Below are 15,635 nucleotides of genomic sequence, written 5' to 3'. Positions count from 1 at the left end.
TTTTTTTTTTTTGAGACGGAGTCTTGCTCTGTCGCCCAGGCTGGAGTGCAGTGGCCAGATCTCAGCTCACTGCAAGTTCCACCCCCCGGGTTCACACTATTCTCCTGCCTCAGCCTCCCGAGTAGCTGGGACTACAGGCGCCCGCCACCTCGCCCGGCTAGTTTTTTGTATTTTTTAGTAGAGACAGGGTTTCACCGTGTTAGCCAGGATGGTCTCGATCTCCTGACCTCGTGATCCGCCCATCTCGGCCTCCCAAAGTGCTGGGATTACAGGCTTGAGCCACCGCACCCGGCCTCTTTTACTCTTTTTAAAACTATTATAAATGGAATAATGTTTTCTTACATGTTTCCTTAGATTATTCATTGCAACTACATAGAAATACAGTTGCTTTTTTTTTTTTTTTTTTTTTTTTTTTAGACACAGTCTCGCTTTGTTGCCCCGCCCAGGCTGGAGTGCAGTGGCGAGATCTCAGCTCACTGCAACCTCTACCTCCCGGGTTCAGGTGTTTCTCCTGCCTCAGTCTCATGAGTAGCTGGGATTACAGGCACCCCGCCACCACGCCCAGCAAGTTTTTGTATTTTTAGTAGAGTCAGGGTTTCACCATGTTGGTCAGGCTGGTCTCAAACTCCTGAACTCAAGCAATCCACCTGCCTTGGCCTCCCAAAGTGCTGGGATTACAGGCGTGAGCCACCACACCCAGCCTACAGTTGCTTTTTGTATATTGTCCCTATATCCTTCAGTTTTGATGAATGTGTTTATTAGTTCTAATTTTTGGGAGGTGGCATTCCTTTAGATTTTCTATTTATAAAATCATGTCATCTTTGAATAGAGATAGTTTTACTCCTTCTTTGCAATCTGGATGTCTTTTTTTTGTCTCTTGCTTAATTCTGGCTGGAACCTCCAGTACAATGTTGAATAGAAATGGCAAGAGTAGACATTCTTGTCTTTTTCCTGACCTTATGGCAAAAGCATTTAGGTTTTTACCACAAAGTATTTTAGCTGGGGGTTTTTTGTAGTTGCACTTGATCAAGTAGAAAAACTGCACTCATCTCATTGTTGAGTGTTTTTTTGTTTGTTTTGTTTTTTAACGTGAAGGGTTGTTGGATTTTTATCAAATGTTTTTTCCGTATTTATTGACATGACCATATGTTTTTGCTCTTTATTCTAAGAACATGGTATATTAACATTAATTGATTTCTGGATTTTAAACCAACCTAAGTTTCCTGGGATAAATCCCAGTTGTTTATGGTATATCCTTTTTATTTTTATTTTTTTGAAAAATAAAAAAAGAGAGAGATAGGGTCTCACTTTGTCTCCCAGGCTAGAATGTGGTGGCACAAACACTGCTCACTGTGGCCTCGACTTCCCAGTCTCAAGTGATCATCCCACCACAGCCTACCAAGTAGCTGGGACTGCAGGTGTATGCCACTACGCCTGGCTAATTTTTAAAAATCTTTGGTAGAAACGAGGTCTCACTGTGTTGCTCAGGCTAGTCTTGAACTCCTGACCTCAAGTGATCCTCCCGTCTTGGCCTCTCAAAGTGCTGGATTACAAGGCTTGAGTCACCACATCCTAAAAAGAATCCACATACCCATTTGTAATTACCCGCAGTTGGATTTTGAGGTCAGCCAACTTGACTTCCTGTTGAAACAGGAAATTGGCATTCAGGTATATATAATCCTTTTAATATGTTGTTGGATTTGGTTCGTTGAGGATTTTTGCACCTCTATTCATAAGAGATACTGGTCTATAGCTTCCTTGTGATGCCTTTATCAGGTTTTGGTCTCGGTAATACTGATCACAGAATGAGTTGGGAAGTGTTCCTTTTTTTTCTTTTTTTTTCTGTGGAGACAGAGTCTTGTTCTGTCACCCAGGCTGGAGTGCAGTGGCATGATCTTGGCTTACTGCAACATCTGCCTCCCAGGTTCAAGTGATTCTTCTGCCTTAGCTTCCTGAGTAGCTGGGATTACAGGCATGCGCGACCACACCTGGCTAATTTTTGTATTTTTAATAGAGATGAGGTTTTACCATGTAGGCCAGGCTGGTCTCAAACTTTTGACCTCAGGTGATCCGCCCACCTTGGCCTCCCAAAGTGCTGGGATTACAGGTGTGAGCCACTGTGCCCAGTTCCTTCTTTTATTTTTCAAAAGAACTTGTGTAGAATTGGTATTAATTGTTATTATTATTTTTTTAAATTTATTTATTTGTTTTTTTTGAGACAGAATCTCACTCTGTCACCCAGGCTGGAGTGCAGTGGCGCGACCTCAGCTCACTGCAACCTCTGCCTTCCAGATTCAAACAGTTCTCATGCTTCAGTCTCCCGAGTAGCTGGGAATACAAGCACATGCCAGCATGCCCGGCTAGTTTTTGTATTTTTTGTAGAGACGGGTTATGCCATGTTTGCTAGGCTCGTCTCGAACTCCTGGCCTGAAGTGACCTGCCCACCTTGGCTTCCTAAAGTGCTGGGATTACAGGTATGAGCCACTGCATGTGGCCAGAATTGGTATTAATTCTTTAAATGTTTGGTAGAATTTATCTACCTGGACCTGGTCTTTTATTTGTTGGTAGTTTTTTGTGTTTGTTTTTTTGTTTTTAATCACAAATGGACTCTCTTTACTTTTTATTAGGTTTATTCAGACCATCTATTTCTTCTTAGGTAAATTATGGTAGTTTATGTGTTTCTAGGAATTTGTCCATATCATCTTAGTTATCTAATTTTTTGGCATACTGTTATTCATAGTAGTGTCTTACAAATTATTTTTATTTCTGTAAGGTTAGTAGTAATGTCCCAGTTTTATTCTTTAGTAATTTGAGTCTTTTTTTTTCTTGCTCAGTTTAGCTAAAGTTTTTTTCAATTTTATTGATCTTTTTAAAAACCATCTTTTGCTTTTGTTTATTTTCTGTATTGTATTTCTGTTCTCTATTTCAGTAATTTCCACTATATCCCTTATTTCCTTCTTTGTATTTTCTTTAGGTTTAGTTTTTTTATTTCCCTCTCCCCCTCCCTGCCCCTTTAAGACAGGGTCTCACTGCGTCACCCAGCCTGGAGCACAGTGGTGCAAATATAGCTCACTGCAGCCTTGAACTCCTGGGCTCTAATGATCCTCCCAAGTAGCTGGGACTACAAGTGTACCACCATGCCTGGCTGATTTTTTTTTTTTTTTTTTTTTTTGTGGAGACAGGGTCTCACTATATTGCCCAGGCTGGTCTCGAACTCCTGGGCTGAAAAAAAATCTCCCAGAGTGCTGTGATTACAGGTATGAGCTATCACACCCAGGCTTTTAAAATTTTATTTATGTATTTATTTTTTTAAGAGACAGAGCCACAGAGTCTTGCTATGTTGTCCAGGCTGGAGTGCAGTAGTGTGATCATAGCTCACTACATATGTGAACTTTTGGTCTCAAGGGATCCTCCTGCCCCAGACTCCTAAGTAGCTGGGACTACAGGCTTGTGCCACCAAACCCAGCTAATTTTTTTAATTTTTAATTTTTAGTAGAGACAAGGTCTCACTATGTTGCCCAGGCTGATCTTGAACTTCTTTTTCCAGTGTCTTATATGGAAGATTAGGTTACTGACTTGAGATTTATTGTTTAATGTAGGCATTTACATGTATAAATGTTTCTCTGAGCACTGCTGTGGCTGTATCCATAGGATTTGGTATGTTGTTTCTTTATTTTTATTCATCTCAAAATATTTCTTAATTTTTTTGTATGATTCTTTTTTTCTTTGACTCATTGGTTATTTAGCAGTGTGTCACCTTCCACATACTTGTGAATTTCCATATTTCTCTCTTATTTATTTCTAATTTCATTCCATTGTGATTAGAAAATATACTTTGTATAATTTTAATCCTTCCAACTTTATTGAGGCTTGTTTTACAGCTTAGCATATGGTTTATTCTGGAGAATGTTCCATGGGCACTTAAGAAGAAAGTATATTCTGCGCTTCTTAGGACTCTTTCTGTTTTTAAAATTTCTTATGGGAGTGACTTGTCTCTGACAAACTGCTTCGGATAACAGTTACAAATTGTGGACAGCATATAAATGGCTACTCTCTGAAGGCAGTGAAGAGTGGCTGATAGGCAGAAACTAGAGTCAATCCTTGGAAGAAAAGGATGACGTTCTTTTTTTTAAAAAATGATTTTTCCCTTAAAGCAGGCCCCAGTTATTATCATGCATAGTGACTGGAACTTAGAAAGAAACCCACAGTCTTACTGACTTGAGGAATCAGAGGATAGAGTTTAAAGTTACCTTAGCAGTCGGAAAGTGAAGGGAAATATACCAGAAAAGAGAGAGCCACAGAGAGAGAGAGTCCCAAGTTCTGCATATAAACTCTGCTCAAATTTCTGAATAAACCCTGAACTACACACATGTGTAGGTTAGACTCCAAGCAGCTCAGCTAAGGCTAAAATAACTGCTGATGCCTATCACAGGAGAGATCGAGTTTGGATTTTGAGGTCAGCCAAGTTGACTTCCCGTTGAAACAGGAAATCAACATTCTTTAGAGAAGCATAACAATCTGTACTCCTTACACCATGCTACTGACATTGTCCAGGATATATTCCAAAATGATTAGATATTAAAATAAACAAACAAAACAACAGGAAAATTTTTTCCAAGATAAACTGGAAAATGCTACTCATGAGAAAAAGCAATTGTTGGAGAATATCCCTGAGATAACTCAGATTGATTTTGGAATTAGCAGGAAGGATTTAAAGCAACTATTATAACTGTGATCAACACATGTAAAGGAAAATACTTACAATATACAGATAGAAAATCTTGGCAGAGATCTAGAAGGTATGTGTGGATGAGAGAAGGAGAGAATAAAACCAAATGGTCATTCTACAACTAAAAAATAAAAAATCTGAAATAAAAATTTCACTAGACGGACTTAAAGTAAAATGTAAGTGACAGCAGAAAGAGGCAGTGATCTTCAATATAGATCAATTTAAAAGTATCCAATTTGAAGAACAGAGAGAAAAACATAAAAATAAAATGGACCTGTGTGAAAATACCAAAAGGTATAACTTAACAAGTGTATGGTTTCATCTAGAAGGGGAGGAGAGAGAAATGAGGCAGAATAGTTTTCAAAGAAACCATTACTGAAAAATTTCCAAGTGTTGGTGAAAGGTGTTAAAGAATAGATTTAAAAAACCAAAAACTTAGTGAACCCCAAATAGGATAAATGCAAAGAAAACCACACTTAGTACATCATGTTCAAACTGCTGACAATCAAAGGTAAAGAAAAAAATACTGAAAGCAGCCAGAGCAAAACAACACATTACTCTCAGTGGACTGAAGATGCAAATAATGGCTGATTTTTCATCAGTTATGACCAGGAGACAATAGAACGACATCTTTTAGGCATAGAATGAAATGTTCTTACTTGAAAAAATTTAAAAGTTGGCAATTCTGCTTCAACCTCATAATATACTTATGAAAATATACAAGTCTATAAAAGTCCAGCAATCCAAGGAGGAAGGATTGCTTGAGGCCAGGAATCTGGGATCAGCCTGGGCAACATGGTGAAACCTCATCTCTACAGAAAAATGAAAAAAGTATGTGGGCCTGGTGAGGTGTGAGCTTGTAGTCCCAGCTACTCAGGAGGCTGAGGTGGGAGGATGACTGATTGAACCCAGGAGCTGGAGGCTGTAGTAAGCTATGATCATGCCACTGCACTCCAGCCTGGGTGACAGAGCAAGGCTCTGTCTCTAATTTAAAAAAAAAAAAAAAAAAAAAGTCCAATGACCAGTGGTTAACATTGGTCTAGATCAATAGTCTTATAGTTGAAGACATTGATTTCACAGATGCAAGTTAAGTGATTTGTCCAGGGTAACATAAGAGTTATTCTTAGAACCTTCATCTCCTGACTCCCAATCCACTGTTATTTACAGATAGGAAAACCTGGATCCGAATTAAGATCTCATGTTTAAAAGAAAAAATTCTCAAGAGCACACCCTGACCTTGCAACTATCCTTCATGTTTTGAGTATCACCAGCACAAATCTTGTCCTCCTTGATGACTGGCTCCAGTGCTGGCAGGAAGATACCGATGGGGTTATAGAGTTGTTCGCAAGCCTGGCGGTCAATAATGGGTACTTCTGCTTCCTGAAGGGTGGAATGGTAATCACTATCTGTGGAGGAAGACAGGAACAAAAGATTAAAGCAACCTGAAAAAGTGCAGGGGCAGCACTCAGTCATGATGTGCAGAGGTCTCTGAATGGGAATCCAAAAGCAGCTTACAATCCCTTTCCCATCATATTTGCTTATGGTTGGATCTTTTGGTACACTTACATCTAAAACTCAGTAATTCTAAATTATTTCTGCTGCTTTGAGGTTTTTTAAATTGAGTCATTGTTCTAAATAACGAGTACTGCTGACAAATTCTGATTGAGTAAAGGTATGAGTATTCTAAAGGATTCTAAAACTTCTTCCTTTCCCTTTTTTTTTTTTTTGCTTCTAGATCAGTTCCTGTCTTGTCTCTACTCCAACCTGGGAAAGAGTTGACACAAAACTTTAAAAACAGTTAAAAAACACTAGACTGGGCCAGGCGCGGTGGCTCAAGCCTGTAATCCCAGCACTTTGGGAGGCCGAGACGGGCGGATCACGAGGTCAGGAGATCGAGACCATCCTGGCTAACATGGTGAAACCCCGTCTCTACTAAAAAATACAAAAAACTAGCCGGGCGAAGTGGCGGGCGCCTGTGGTCCCAGCTACTCGGGAGGCTGAGGCAGGAGAATGGCGTGAACCCGGGAGGCGGAGCTTGCAGTGAGCTGAGATCCGGCCACCGCACTCCAGCCTGGGCGACAGAGCCAGACTCAGTCTCAAAAAAAAAAAAAAAAACAAAAAAAACAAAAAAAAAAAACACTAGACTGTCTCCAAACTTTAAATCAGGCTTGTTAACCTCTGTTTGAGAGAGGTAGTTATTTGTTTAAATTCTTAGTATCTGCTCTTCCAGCTATAGCCAGACTCTGCAAGATGTAAGAGTAAATAACATAAAAATATAAAAGTCAAAAAAGATATTTTATTTAAAAACTTTCAGATAATATCATTAGATTGATCTGGTTTTGTTGAAAAATATTTGCCATGGTAAGGATATGCCTAGAATAGGAATGTTCTGGAGTACAAGAGGGTGACATATGAAACAACCCTTCTCTCTGCCCATTCTCACCTGAACTTTCCTTAACTTTTCCCCATCCGGTCACCCAACAAAAGGCTGGAATTGCCAACTGCTTTGTGATATTGGGCAAGCAAATAGGCAGGATGGCAGAAGTGAAGGTGACTTGAGAGGACAGTTTCAACAAGGCAACGTCTGCTGTTGTATCTTGGTGCTTGGGATGGATGACGATTTTGGACACGTAGTACTTCACACTTTTACTTGAGTCACCTACTTTAATTGATCCCAGCCACACGGTATATGAAAAAGTAGTCCAGGTCCTATGGAGAAAAGAAAGGAGGCCTGCTTATAAGGCCTGCAGCTGGGTCAGAACAAGTTGCCTATATGTAACACTAAGTATCTAGTCAAGAAAGGAGGGTAGCTGGCCGGGCGCGGTGGCTCAAGCCTGTAATCCCAGCACTTTGGGAGGCCGAGGCGGGTGGATCACGAGGTCAGGAGATCGAGACCATCCTGGCTAACATGGTGAAACCCCGTCTCTACTAAAAATACAAAAAAAAAACTAGCCGGGCGTGGTGGCAGGCGCCTGTAGTCCCAGCTACTCGGAGGCTGAGGCAGGAGAATGGCGTGAACCCGGGAGGCGGAGCTTGCAGTGAGCCGAGATCGCGCCACTGCACTCCAGCCTGGGTGACACAGCGCGAGACTCTGTCTCAGAAAAAAAAAAAACAAAAAAAAAAACAACAACTAGGGTTGATTTGTCTCCTTCTCTCCTCTCTTTCTCTCTCCCTGTCCTTCCCTCACCACTCTTTCTGTGGTCTCTTCCTAGAGGTTTGTGGCTTGTGTTTTGTCCTGTATTTTCTCTCCAGTTCTCTCATTTACCTCTCCCATTCTCCATGGTTTTAACTATCACCTGTATGCTTAATAGACATTGCTGTTTATTGTCCATACTGATTCCTGTTCTGAGCACTAGACCTTCATTTCTGAATAAAATTTTAAAGTAAAATGTAACCACAGTTAATACATATACACAGTTAAATAGTGTATTTATTTGTATGTAGTTTGATAAGATGTACAAAATAAATAAATAAATAATGAATAACAAGTTATCTGCCCCACCACCCTCAGTTCAAACTATTTAGAGGCAATGACTTTCAACTCTTTTAGCTCTTAGTAATTTTCAAGTGTTTTCAAGAAACGCTGTGTATACCTGTTTCTTGATTTTTCTTTTTCAGTTTTAGAATCCTGAGTTCCTAGTGTGGAAGGTGAGGATTGAGCTTTCTTACACATCGCTTTCTACTCCCCCCGCCCCACTTCCATTCCACCCATCCTACTAGCCAGTGTTATCATAACTTTTTGTTAGATCATTAATGTGTTTGTTCTTGTGACTATGTAAACATTATTCACTACTGGGTCCTATTGGGTGATTACATTTCTTGTAAAACCTTTTGCTTCTCCTGGAGTTGGTAAGTGGGCTCACTTTGGTTTTTTGTTTTTATCTTTATACTCATCACCAGTCTCATTCCCCAGACTCTCTACCAGAAGTGTAAATCTCCTCTCATTTTGTTCAAACTTGTCAGGCATTCTATCAATACTACCTTTTTTTGGAGCCCTCTGCCCTCTTGTTCTAAGCCGGGCTGCGACACAGCCATCATCTTGGCACTTTCTTTATCCTTTATGACTTTCTTAGGGATTCTCTTCTGTGTTTCATTTGCCTTTTGTCTGGATTCTGTGTTTTCCTGTTTTTCCTATTTTCCCCCTTTAGTTTGGTGGAACAGATTCTCCTATGACTTCTTGAGAAAATGTGTATGAGAGGTAACATTTTTGCTGCTTTGTATATTTGAAAATGTTTTACTTCTATCCCACATTTGATTGATAGTTTGCATATGGGTAGAATTCTAAGTTGGAAATAATTTTCTTTTAGCATTTTGAAGTTATTACTCTATTTTTTTTGAGTTTTTTAAAAACTTAATTTTTTTTTTTTTTAGAGACAGGGTCTCACTCTGTCACCCAGGCTGGAATGTGTGGCGCAATCGTAGCTCACTGCAGCCTTGAACTCCAGGGCTCAAGTGATCTTTCCACCTCAACCTCATGAGTAACTGGGATTACAGGTGCAAGCCACCACACCTGGCTTATTTTATTGGAACTTTCGGTGTTGTTATTGAAGAGTCCTGGAATTTCAATTTCTGTATGTATTAGTTATCAATTGTTGCATAGTTATCATAAAGCTTAGTGGCTTAAAACAACAAAGATTTATCTCATAGTTTTTATGGGTCAGGAGTCAGGTGTGACTTAGTTGAGTACCATTGACTCAAGGTCTCTCATGTGGCTGCAATCAAGGTGAGCTGCAGTCATCTTATTGGGGCGATCTGGGTCCAAAGTCACTTATGTTGGTAGGCTTTGGGTCTTCTCACTGTTGACTAGAGATGTGGGTTCCACATGGGCCTCTCCATAGGGACACTGAACACATCACAAGTTGCTTATCTCACAGCAGTGGCTCTTAGAGCTCAGATTGTGTTTATGACCCCAAAAAACTTAGGACAGAAATCTCCTGAGTGGTATTTAGAAGGTGATTTGGCAAAAAATAAGAAAAGTCTTTAATATAGTGCCTGTCTCCAGCTTTCCTTTTTCTACTTCTATGCCCTGTCTCTGGATGTTCTGGGTTTGATAGTCTGACATGACTTGGGTTTCCTTCCGCCCTACCTATCTTACCACTTCCATTTGTCAGTTGGATGTGACATGGATGCATGAAGTGTTGCAAATATTCACTGACAACCTGTCTGTGTGCTAGCTGCCAGCTAGAACTCACGGTTGTATGCAGTGTGCTGCTGTCAGTATCCACCTCTCACTGACGAGGGAACCTCCACAGATAAATTTGTGGTCCAAGTGTAGGCTGACCTGCCAAGGCCAGCGCCCTGCAGCAGCATCCTGGCCACCTACAATGCGGCTTGAGTATACAGGTTGCCCGCACACTAGAGAAAGAGAAGAAAGGGAAATGTGGAAACCTAGGAGTCTTTTTTCTCTGGTCCCCACCTTATCATCATTCCCAAACTCCCATCTATTCCTAGGACCTGAACCCTCCCTAGACACCATACTCTATCCTATTCTGGTTCCACACCCAGCAGTCTTGGGCTCAAAATGGAGACCACTCACCTGATTGCAGCTCTTTCTTTTTGGGAAAAGAGCATGAGCAAGACCCTAAGGAAGAAATAGGGTATCATTAATACATAATAACACATCTAATATCTAGATTCACTGAGCAGAGAACCTTCCTTTATATTTAAATTTTCCAGATTGGTGTTAAAGGCCAACATTTTCAAATGGCTTTTACCTATTAGTGGGAACCTTCACAAACATATTTAGCTGCCTTTAGCAGCATACATGAAACACAATTTAACTTAAAATTTATTATTATTTTTTAAACCAGGGATAGTGACTCATGCCTGTAATCCTGGTGCTTTGGGAGGATGAGGTGGGAGAAGTGCTTGAGGCCAGGAGTTTATGACCAGCCTGGGCAACATAGTGAAACCAGGTCTCTAAAAAAAATTGAAAAAAAAAGATTTCCACATTTCCCTCTCTCTGCTTTCTCCAGTGTGCTGGTGACCTGTATACTCAAGCCGTGTTGTAGGTCGCCAGGATGCTGCTGCAGGGCGCTGGCCTTGGCAGGTCAGCCTACACTTGGACCACAGCTTTATCTGTGGAGGTTCCCTCATCGATGAGAAGTGGATACTGACAACAGCACACTGCATACAAGTGTGAGCTCTAGCTGGTATCTAGCACACGACAGGTTCTCAGTGAATATTTGCATGACTACATAAATGAACCAAAAGACAAATGAAAGTGGTAAGATTGACTGGGCACCGTGGCTTACACCTATAATCCCAGCACTTTGGGAGACTGAGGCGGGTGGATTGCTCAAGTCCAGGAGTTCAAAACCAGCCTGGGCAACATGGCCAAACACCGTCTCTACAAAAAAATATAAAGAAATTAGCCTGGTGTGATGGTGTATGCCTGTAGTCCCAGCTACTTGGGAGGCTGAGGCAGGAGGATTGCTTGTGCCCGGGAGGTGGAGGATGCAGTGAGTTGGGATCATGCCACTGCACTCCAGTCTGGGCTGAGAGCAAGACCCTGTCTGGAAAAAAAAAAAAAAAAGGAAAAAATGGTGGTGAGATAGGCAGGGCAGAAGGAAACCCTAGGTCACATCGGACTCTCAAACTAGGGATGACCAGAGACAGGGCATAGAAGTAGAAAAAGGAATGTTGGAGACAGGTGCTATATTAGAGACTTTTCTTATATTTCGCAAATCACTTCCTAAATACCAGTCAGGGTTTTTTTTCTTTTGTCTTCAGCTCTTTTGGGCCACAAACACAACAGGTGTGGTCGCAAGCCTGTAGTCCCAGCCATTAGGGAGGCTGAGGTGAGAGGATTGCTTGAACCCAGGAATTTGAGGTTGCAGTGGGCTATGATTGTGCCACTGCACTCTAGCCTGGGTGACAGAATGAGATTCTGTCTCTTAAAAAAAATATATATATATGCTCTATGAAGATTCAAATTTAACTTTTACTTGATTCAAAGTCACCATCAGGAATATGAAGTGTGTTAGTTTATAAATACAATGATGCCCTCAGATGTGGTTGAGGTTTGCAAGCTGTTTACTTTTGTGCTATTTGGTTTAACTGAATTGGCATTTTGCAGTATTTGTGTATCTTTCTTCTTTGCTACCTGTTAAGTTTTTTGCTCTCTCGACATACCCTTTTTGTTTTTTGTTTTTTGTGGGGACAGGGTCTTACTCTGTCACCTAGGCTGGAGTGCAGTGGCGCTATCTCGGCTTACTGCAGCCTCCACTTCCCAGGCTCAAGCACTTCTCCTGCCTCAGCCTCTTGAGTAGCTGGGACTACAGGTGCCTGCCACCACACCCCGCTAATTTTTTTATTTTTTGTAGAGTTGGGGGTTTCGACATGTTGCCCAGGCTGGTCTTGAATTCCTGATCTCAGGTGATCTGCCCACCTTGGCCTCCCAAAGGGCTGGGATTACAGGCGTGAGCGACTGTGCCTGGCCAGTATACCCTTCTTATAAATCCCTGTGGACCAGAAAAATAAATGAACAAGCGTATACCTGAAATCGTTGAACTGTGTTTGCTCAAGTGTATACCTGAAATCATTGAACTGTGTTTGCTCTTCCAGTTCCCTCTGCTTGAGATGCTCTTCTCCTGGATCCTCTTAGCTAATTTACTTATCTCCTTCGGTTCTGCTCAAATGACTTCTTAGTGAGGCCTTCTTTACCCTTCTAAAGATTGCAACACTCCTGCCCCTGTACTTCAGATGCTCCTTTCCTTTCATAGTACTTATTACCTTCTAACATGCCTTATAATTTATACATTTAATATGTGCATTGATTAGTCCCACGAAGATAGGGATCCTGTGTGTGTGTGTGTGTGTACTGCTATTTCCAATAAGGAGCATTGGAATGGTGCTGGGTATATAGTAGCCTCTAAGGACCTTCTCAGGCCATACTACTCATAAGTAACATCCCATGGGTGAAGTGTCACATTGTTGTATATGATGCCTTCTTGAGTAAAAATCCTCTGCCTCTTCCTTCCCAACCCCACCCTGGCACTCACCTGAGATCCCCAGCAGAAGGAGCAGCCTGAAGGCACAGCCAGCAGGGCCCATGTCTCTGCCCTCAGAGCCAGCGCTTCCTGCTTCCTGGACTCAGGCTCCCAGGAAGAGGCCAGTGGGGAGCCACCAGAACTAGTTTCTCCTCCTAAACGGATTCCTCTGCTTCACCTCCTCCTCTCCTTTGGTCTTCACCCTCTGCCAGATCCTGAAGGGACCAGACTTCAGAAGTGCAGCTGCAGGACCCAGGGGAGGAACTGGGGTCTGCGGCGCCCCCTGCTGTCCCGGAGGAACTGGGATCTGCGGTACCCCCTGTTGTCCCCCGGCTGTCTGGGGTTTCTGCCTGTGGTGTTGAGGAGTGGCTGCTTGAGGGCACTGGAAGGAACAGGACCCTGTCTCTAGCAAGGAGATAGAAGGTGGACACGATTCTCTAAAAGCAAGAAATGGAAAAGAGGAAATGAACCCAGTATCTGGTGAATTTTTCTGCATTTTTTTGTTTGTTTTCATTTCTGTTATAGTGTTAGCTGCACTGCAAGTCAGGTTTCCTGGGAAATAGACTCTAAGACCGAGATTTGTGTGCAGGAGATTTATTTTAGAGTGGTCTCAGGATCAGCACCTCTTGGGTGGGTAGGATTGGTTAGAGGGAGAGTTGAACTGTGATGCATTTGCAACAGAGGCCTCAGCCTATCTCACAAGTTTCTCTGAAGCTGAGGTGGCCCTCAGAGATTTTCTGTTCTGAGCTAAGAAGGATGGGCTCTTAGAAGTCTGCACAATTGGATGCAGGCCACTTCCTAGGAGAGGGCATTACGTTGGGTGAGGTGGCTCTGTTGGCAGTTCTTAGGATAGGACTTATCTGTGAACTGTCAGCAGCCAACACTCCTAGCTGCTAGGGGAATGAATGCTTCAGTTACAAAGGGTGGTCTGGGGTGGTACACCACAACATCTGCCTCGGAAATCTTCACTGTGCCTTTTGCTTTCTGTGCCAATTGTTTATAGGGTGCTAAGTCTGTAGAGGCAGAATTCAATGAACTATTAAAACGTTACCGCTGTCTTGCAACTTAAAATATTGAGATGCTTGAAAGAAACATTAAATAGTTTAAAAGTAATAAGCCGGGCGCGGTGGCTTGTACCTGTAATCCCAGCACTTTGGGAGGCCGAGGCGGGTGGATCACCTGAGGTCAGGAGTTTGAGACCATCCTGGCCTGGTGAAATCCCGTCTCTACTAAAAATACAAAAATTAGCTGGGCATGGTGGTGCACGCCTGTAGTCCTAGCTGCTTGGAAGGCTGAGGCAGGAGAATTGCTTGAACCTGGGAGGCGGAGGTTGCAGTGAGCCAAGATGGCGCCACTGCACTCCAGCGTGGTGACAGAGCAAGACTCCATCTCAAAAAAAAAAAAAAAAAAAAAAAAAAATTAAAAGTAAAAAAATAATAACGGTAATAGAGGTGGTTGGGTGTGGTAGCTCACGCCTGTTATCCTAGCACTTTGAAAGGCTGAGCTGGGAGGATCCCTTGAGGCCAGGAGTTTGAGACCAGCCTGGGCAATACCTATATCTACAGAAATTTAAAAATTAGCCTGTGTGGTGACGTGCACCTGAAGTCCCCAGCCACTTGGGAGGCTGAGGCAGGAGGATCACTTGAACTCAGTAGTTCAAGGCTACATGAGCTATGATTGTACCACTGTGCTCCAGCTTGGGTGACAGAAAGAACCTGTCTCAAATAATAATGGAAGACCAGAAAATGTAGCTATTTTGGTAAGAACTATTCAGTTACAGGCCACTGAGCCTCACTTAAGCTAGCTTAAATCAAGAGGAGATTATTTTAAAGCTATTGTTTTGAACTGAATTATGTCTCCTCAAAAATGTATCTTGAAGTCCTAACTGTACTCCCATACCTCAGAGTATGACAATATTTGGAGATAAGGTCTTTAAAGAGGTAATTATATTAAAAAGAGGTCATTAGGTTGGGTTCTAATCTGATCTGAGTGATGTCCTTCGAAGAGGAAATGTCATATATGTTACATGTACAGAGGGAGAAGACAGCTATTTACAAGCCTAGGATGCCTGAAACAAATCCTTCCCTCATGGCCCTCAGAAAGAACCAGTCATGCTGATACCTTGATCTTGGACTTCCATGCTTCAGAACTGTGAGAAAACAAATTTCTGTTGGTTAAGTTCATCTAGTCTGTGGTACTTTGTTACAGCAGCCCTAGCAAACTTATGTAGATGTCTATGGAACAATAAGAACAGGATAACAAGGACACCTGGAGCTGCCATAGGACAACCCTGAAGACCAGAGCTGAAAGGAGCTTTGGATTCTTGATAGCTTAAGAGCTCATAGCAGGATCTTCTCTCTGGTTCTCTGCTATTAATATGGCTCAACCACATTCCGTGTCGTTTCTTTCTGTCCTACTATAAACTGCTCAAGTTGTTCCCTGTTTTCAGTTCAGACTCCCAAGACGTCTTATTTGGTACAGATTATCTTTTCTAACTAGGCTATAGGTTCATGGCCATGGATTAACTGTCCTTGGGGTAAGTACCCTTATATGGGAAGGTGAGAAGATGGAGATGCAGAAATATGGCCACGTTAGAAGCAGGTGCTATTGTGGCAGGGCAGATGCCAGGTTTGCTATATCTCAGTAAAGTAGCATAAAGATGTTTACCTCTTTAAATACATTTTAAAAGATTTTAGAAGTGAACACATGAAAAGAAATCTCTTCATTTGCTTTTTTAAGCACACACTGCTACACCATGAATTTTTACCAAATGTATGTTTTTCAGATTCACTTGTTTTCATTTGTGTCTGCTTGACTGGTTTGAAAATCTCCTACTACTATTGCATTTGTGATGGTTTCTGTATACATTTTTAATGGTTCTTGTTTTGTATATCCAATTTTTTTTTTTTTTGGTT

General features: G+C 41.8%; 2 protein-coding genes across 3 annotated transcripts in view; one reads left to right on the top strand and one right to left on the bottom strand.

Moving 5' to 3' along the window:
- Positions 1–12,784, bottom strand: part of PRSS48 (serine protease 48) — a 15,731-nt gene extending 2,947 nt beyond the window's left edge. The window contains exons 1-4 of the mRNA XM_025385232.1: positions 12,733–12,784; positions 9,922–10,084; positions 7,173–7,438; positions 5,966–6,135 (exon numbers count right to left, since the gene is read on the bottom strand). Coding sequence (XP_025241017.1) covers positions 5,966–6,135; positions 7,173–7,438; positions 9,922–10,084; positions 12,733–12,784 — 651 coding nt within the window. The remainder of the gene's footprint in view (positions 1–5,965; positions 6,136–7,172; positions 7,439–9,921; positions 10,085–12,732) is intronic.
- The window catches only part of SH3D19 (SH3 domain containing 19), a 198,770-nt gene that overhangs the window by 35,536 nt on the left and 147,599 nt on the right, over positions 1–15,635 (top strand). The gene's annotated exons all lie outside the window — the stretch shown is intronic.

This window comes from Theropithecus gelada, chromosome 5 (genome assembly GCF_003255815.1).
Source record: "Theropithecus gelada isolate Dixy chromosome 5, Tgel_1.0, whole genome shotgun sequence".
Classification (NCBI taxonomy): Eukaryota; Metazoa; Chordata; class Mammalia; order Primates; family Cercopithecidae; genus Theropithecus; species Theropithecus gelada.
Note: the sequence above shows the minus strand (reverse complement) of the source record. Positions and strands in the feature narration are given on the sequence as shown.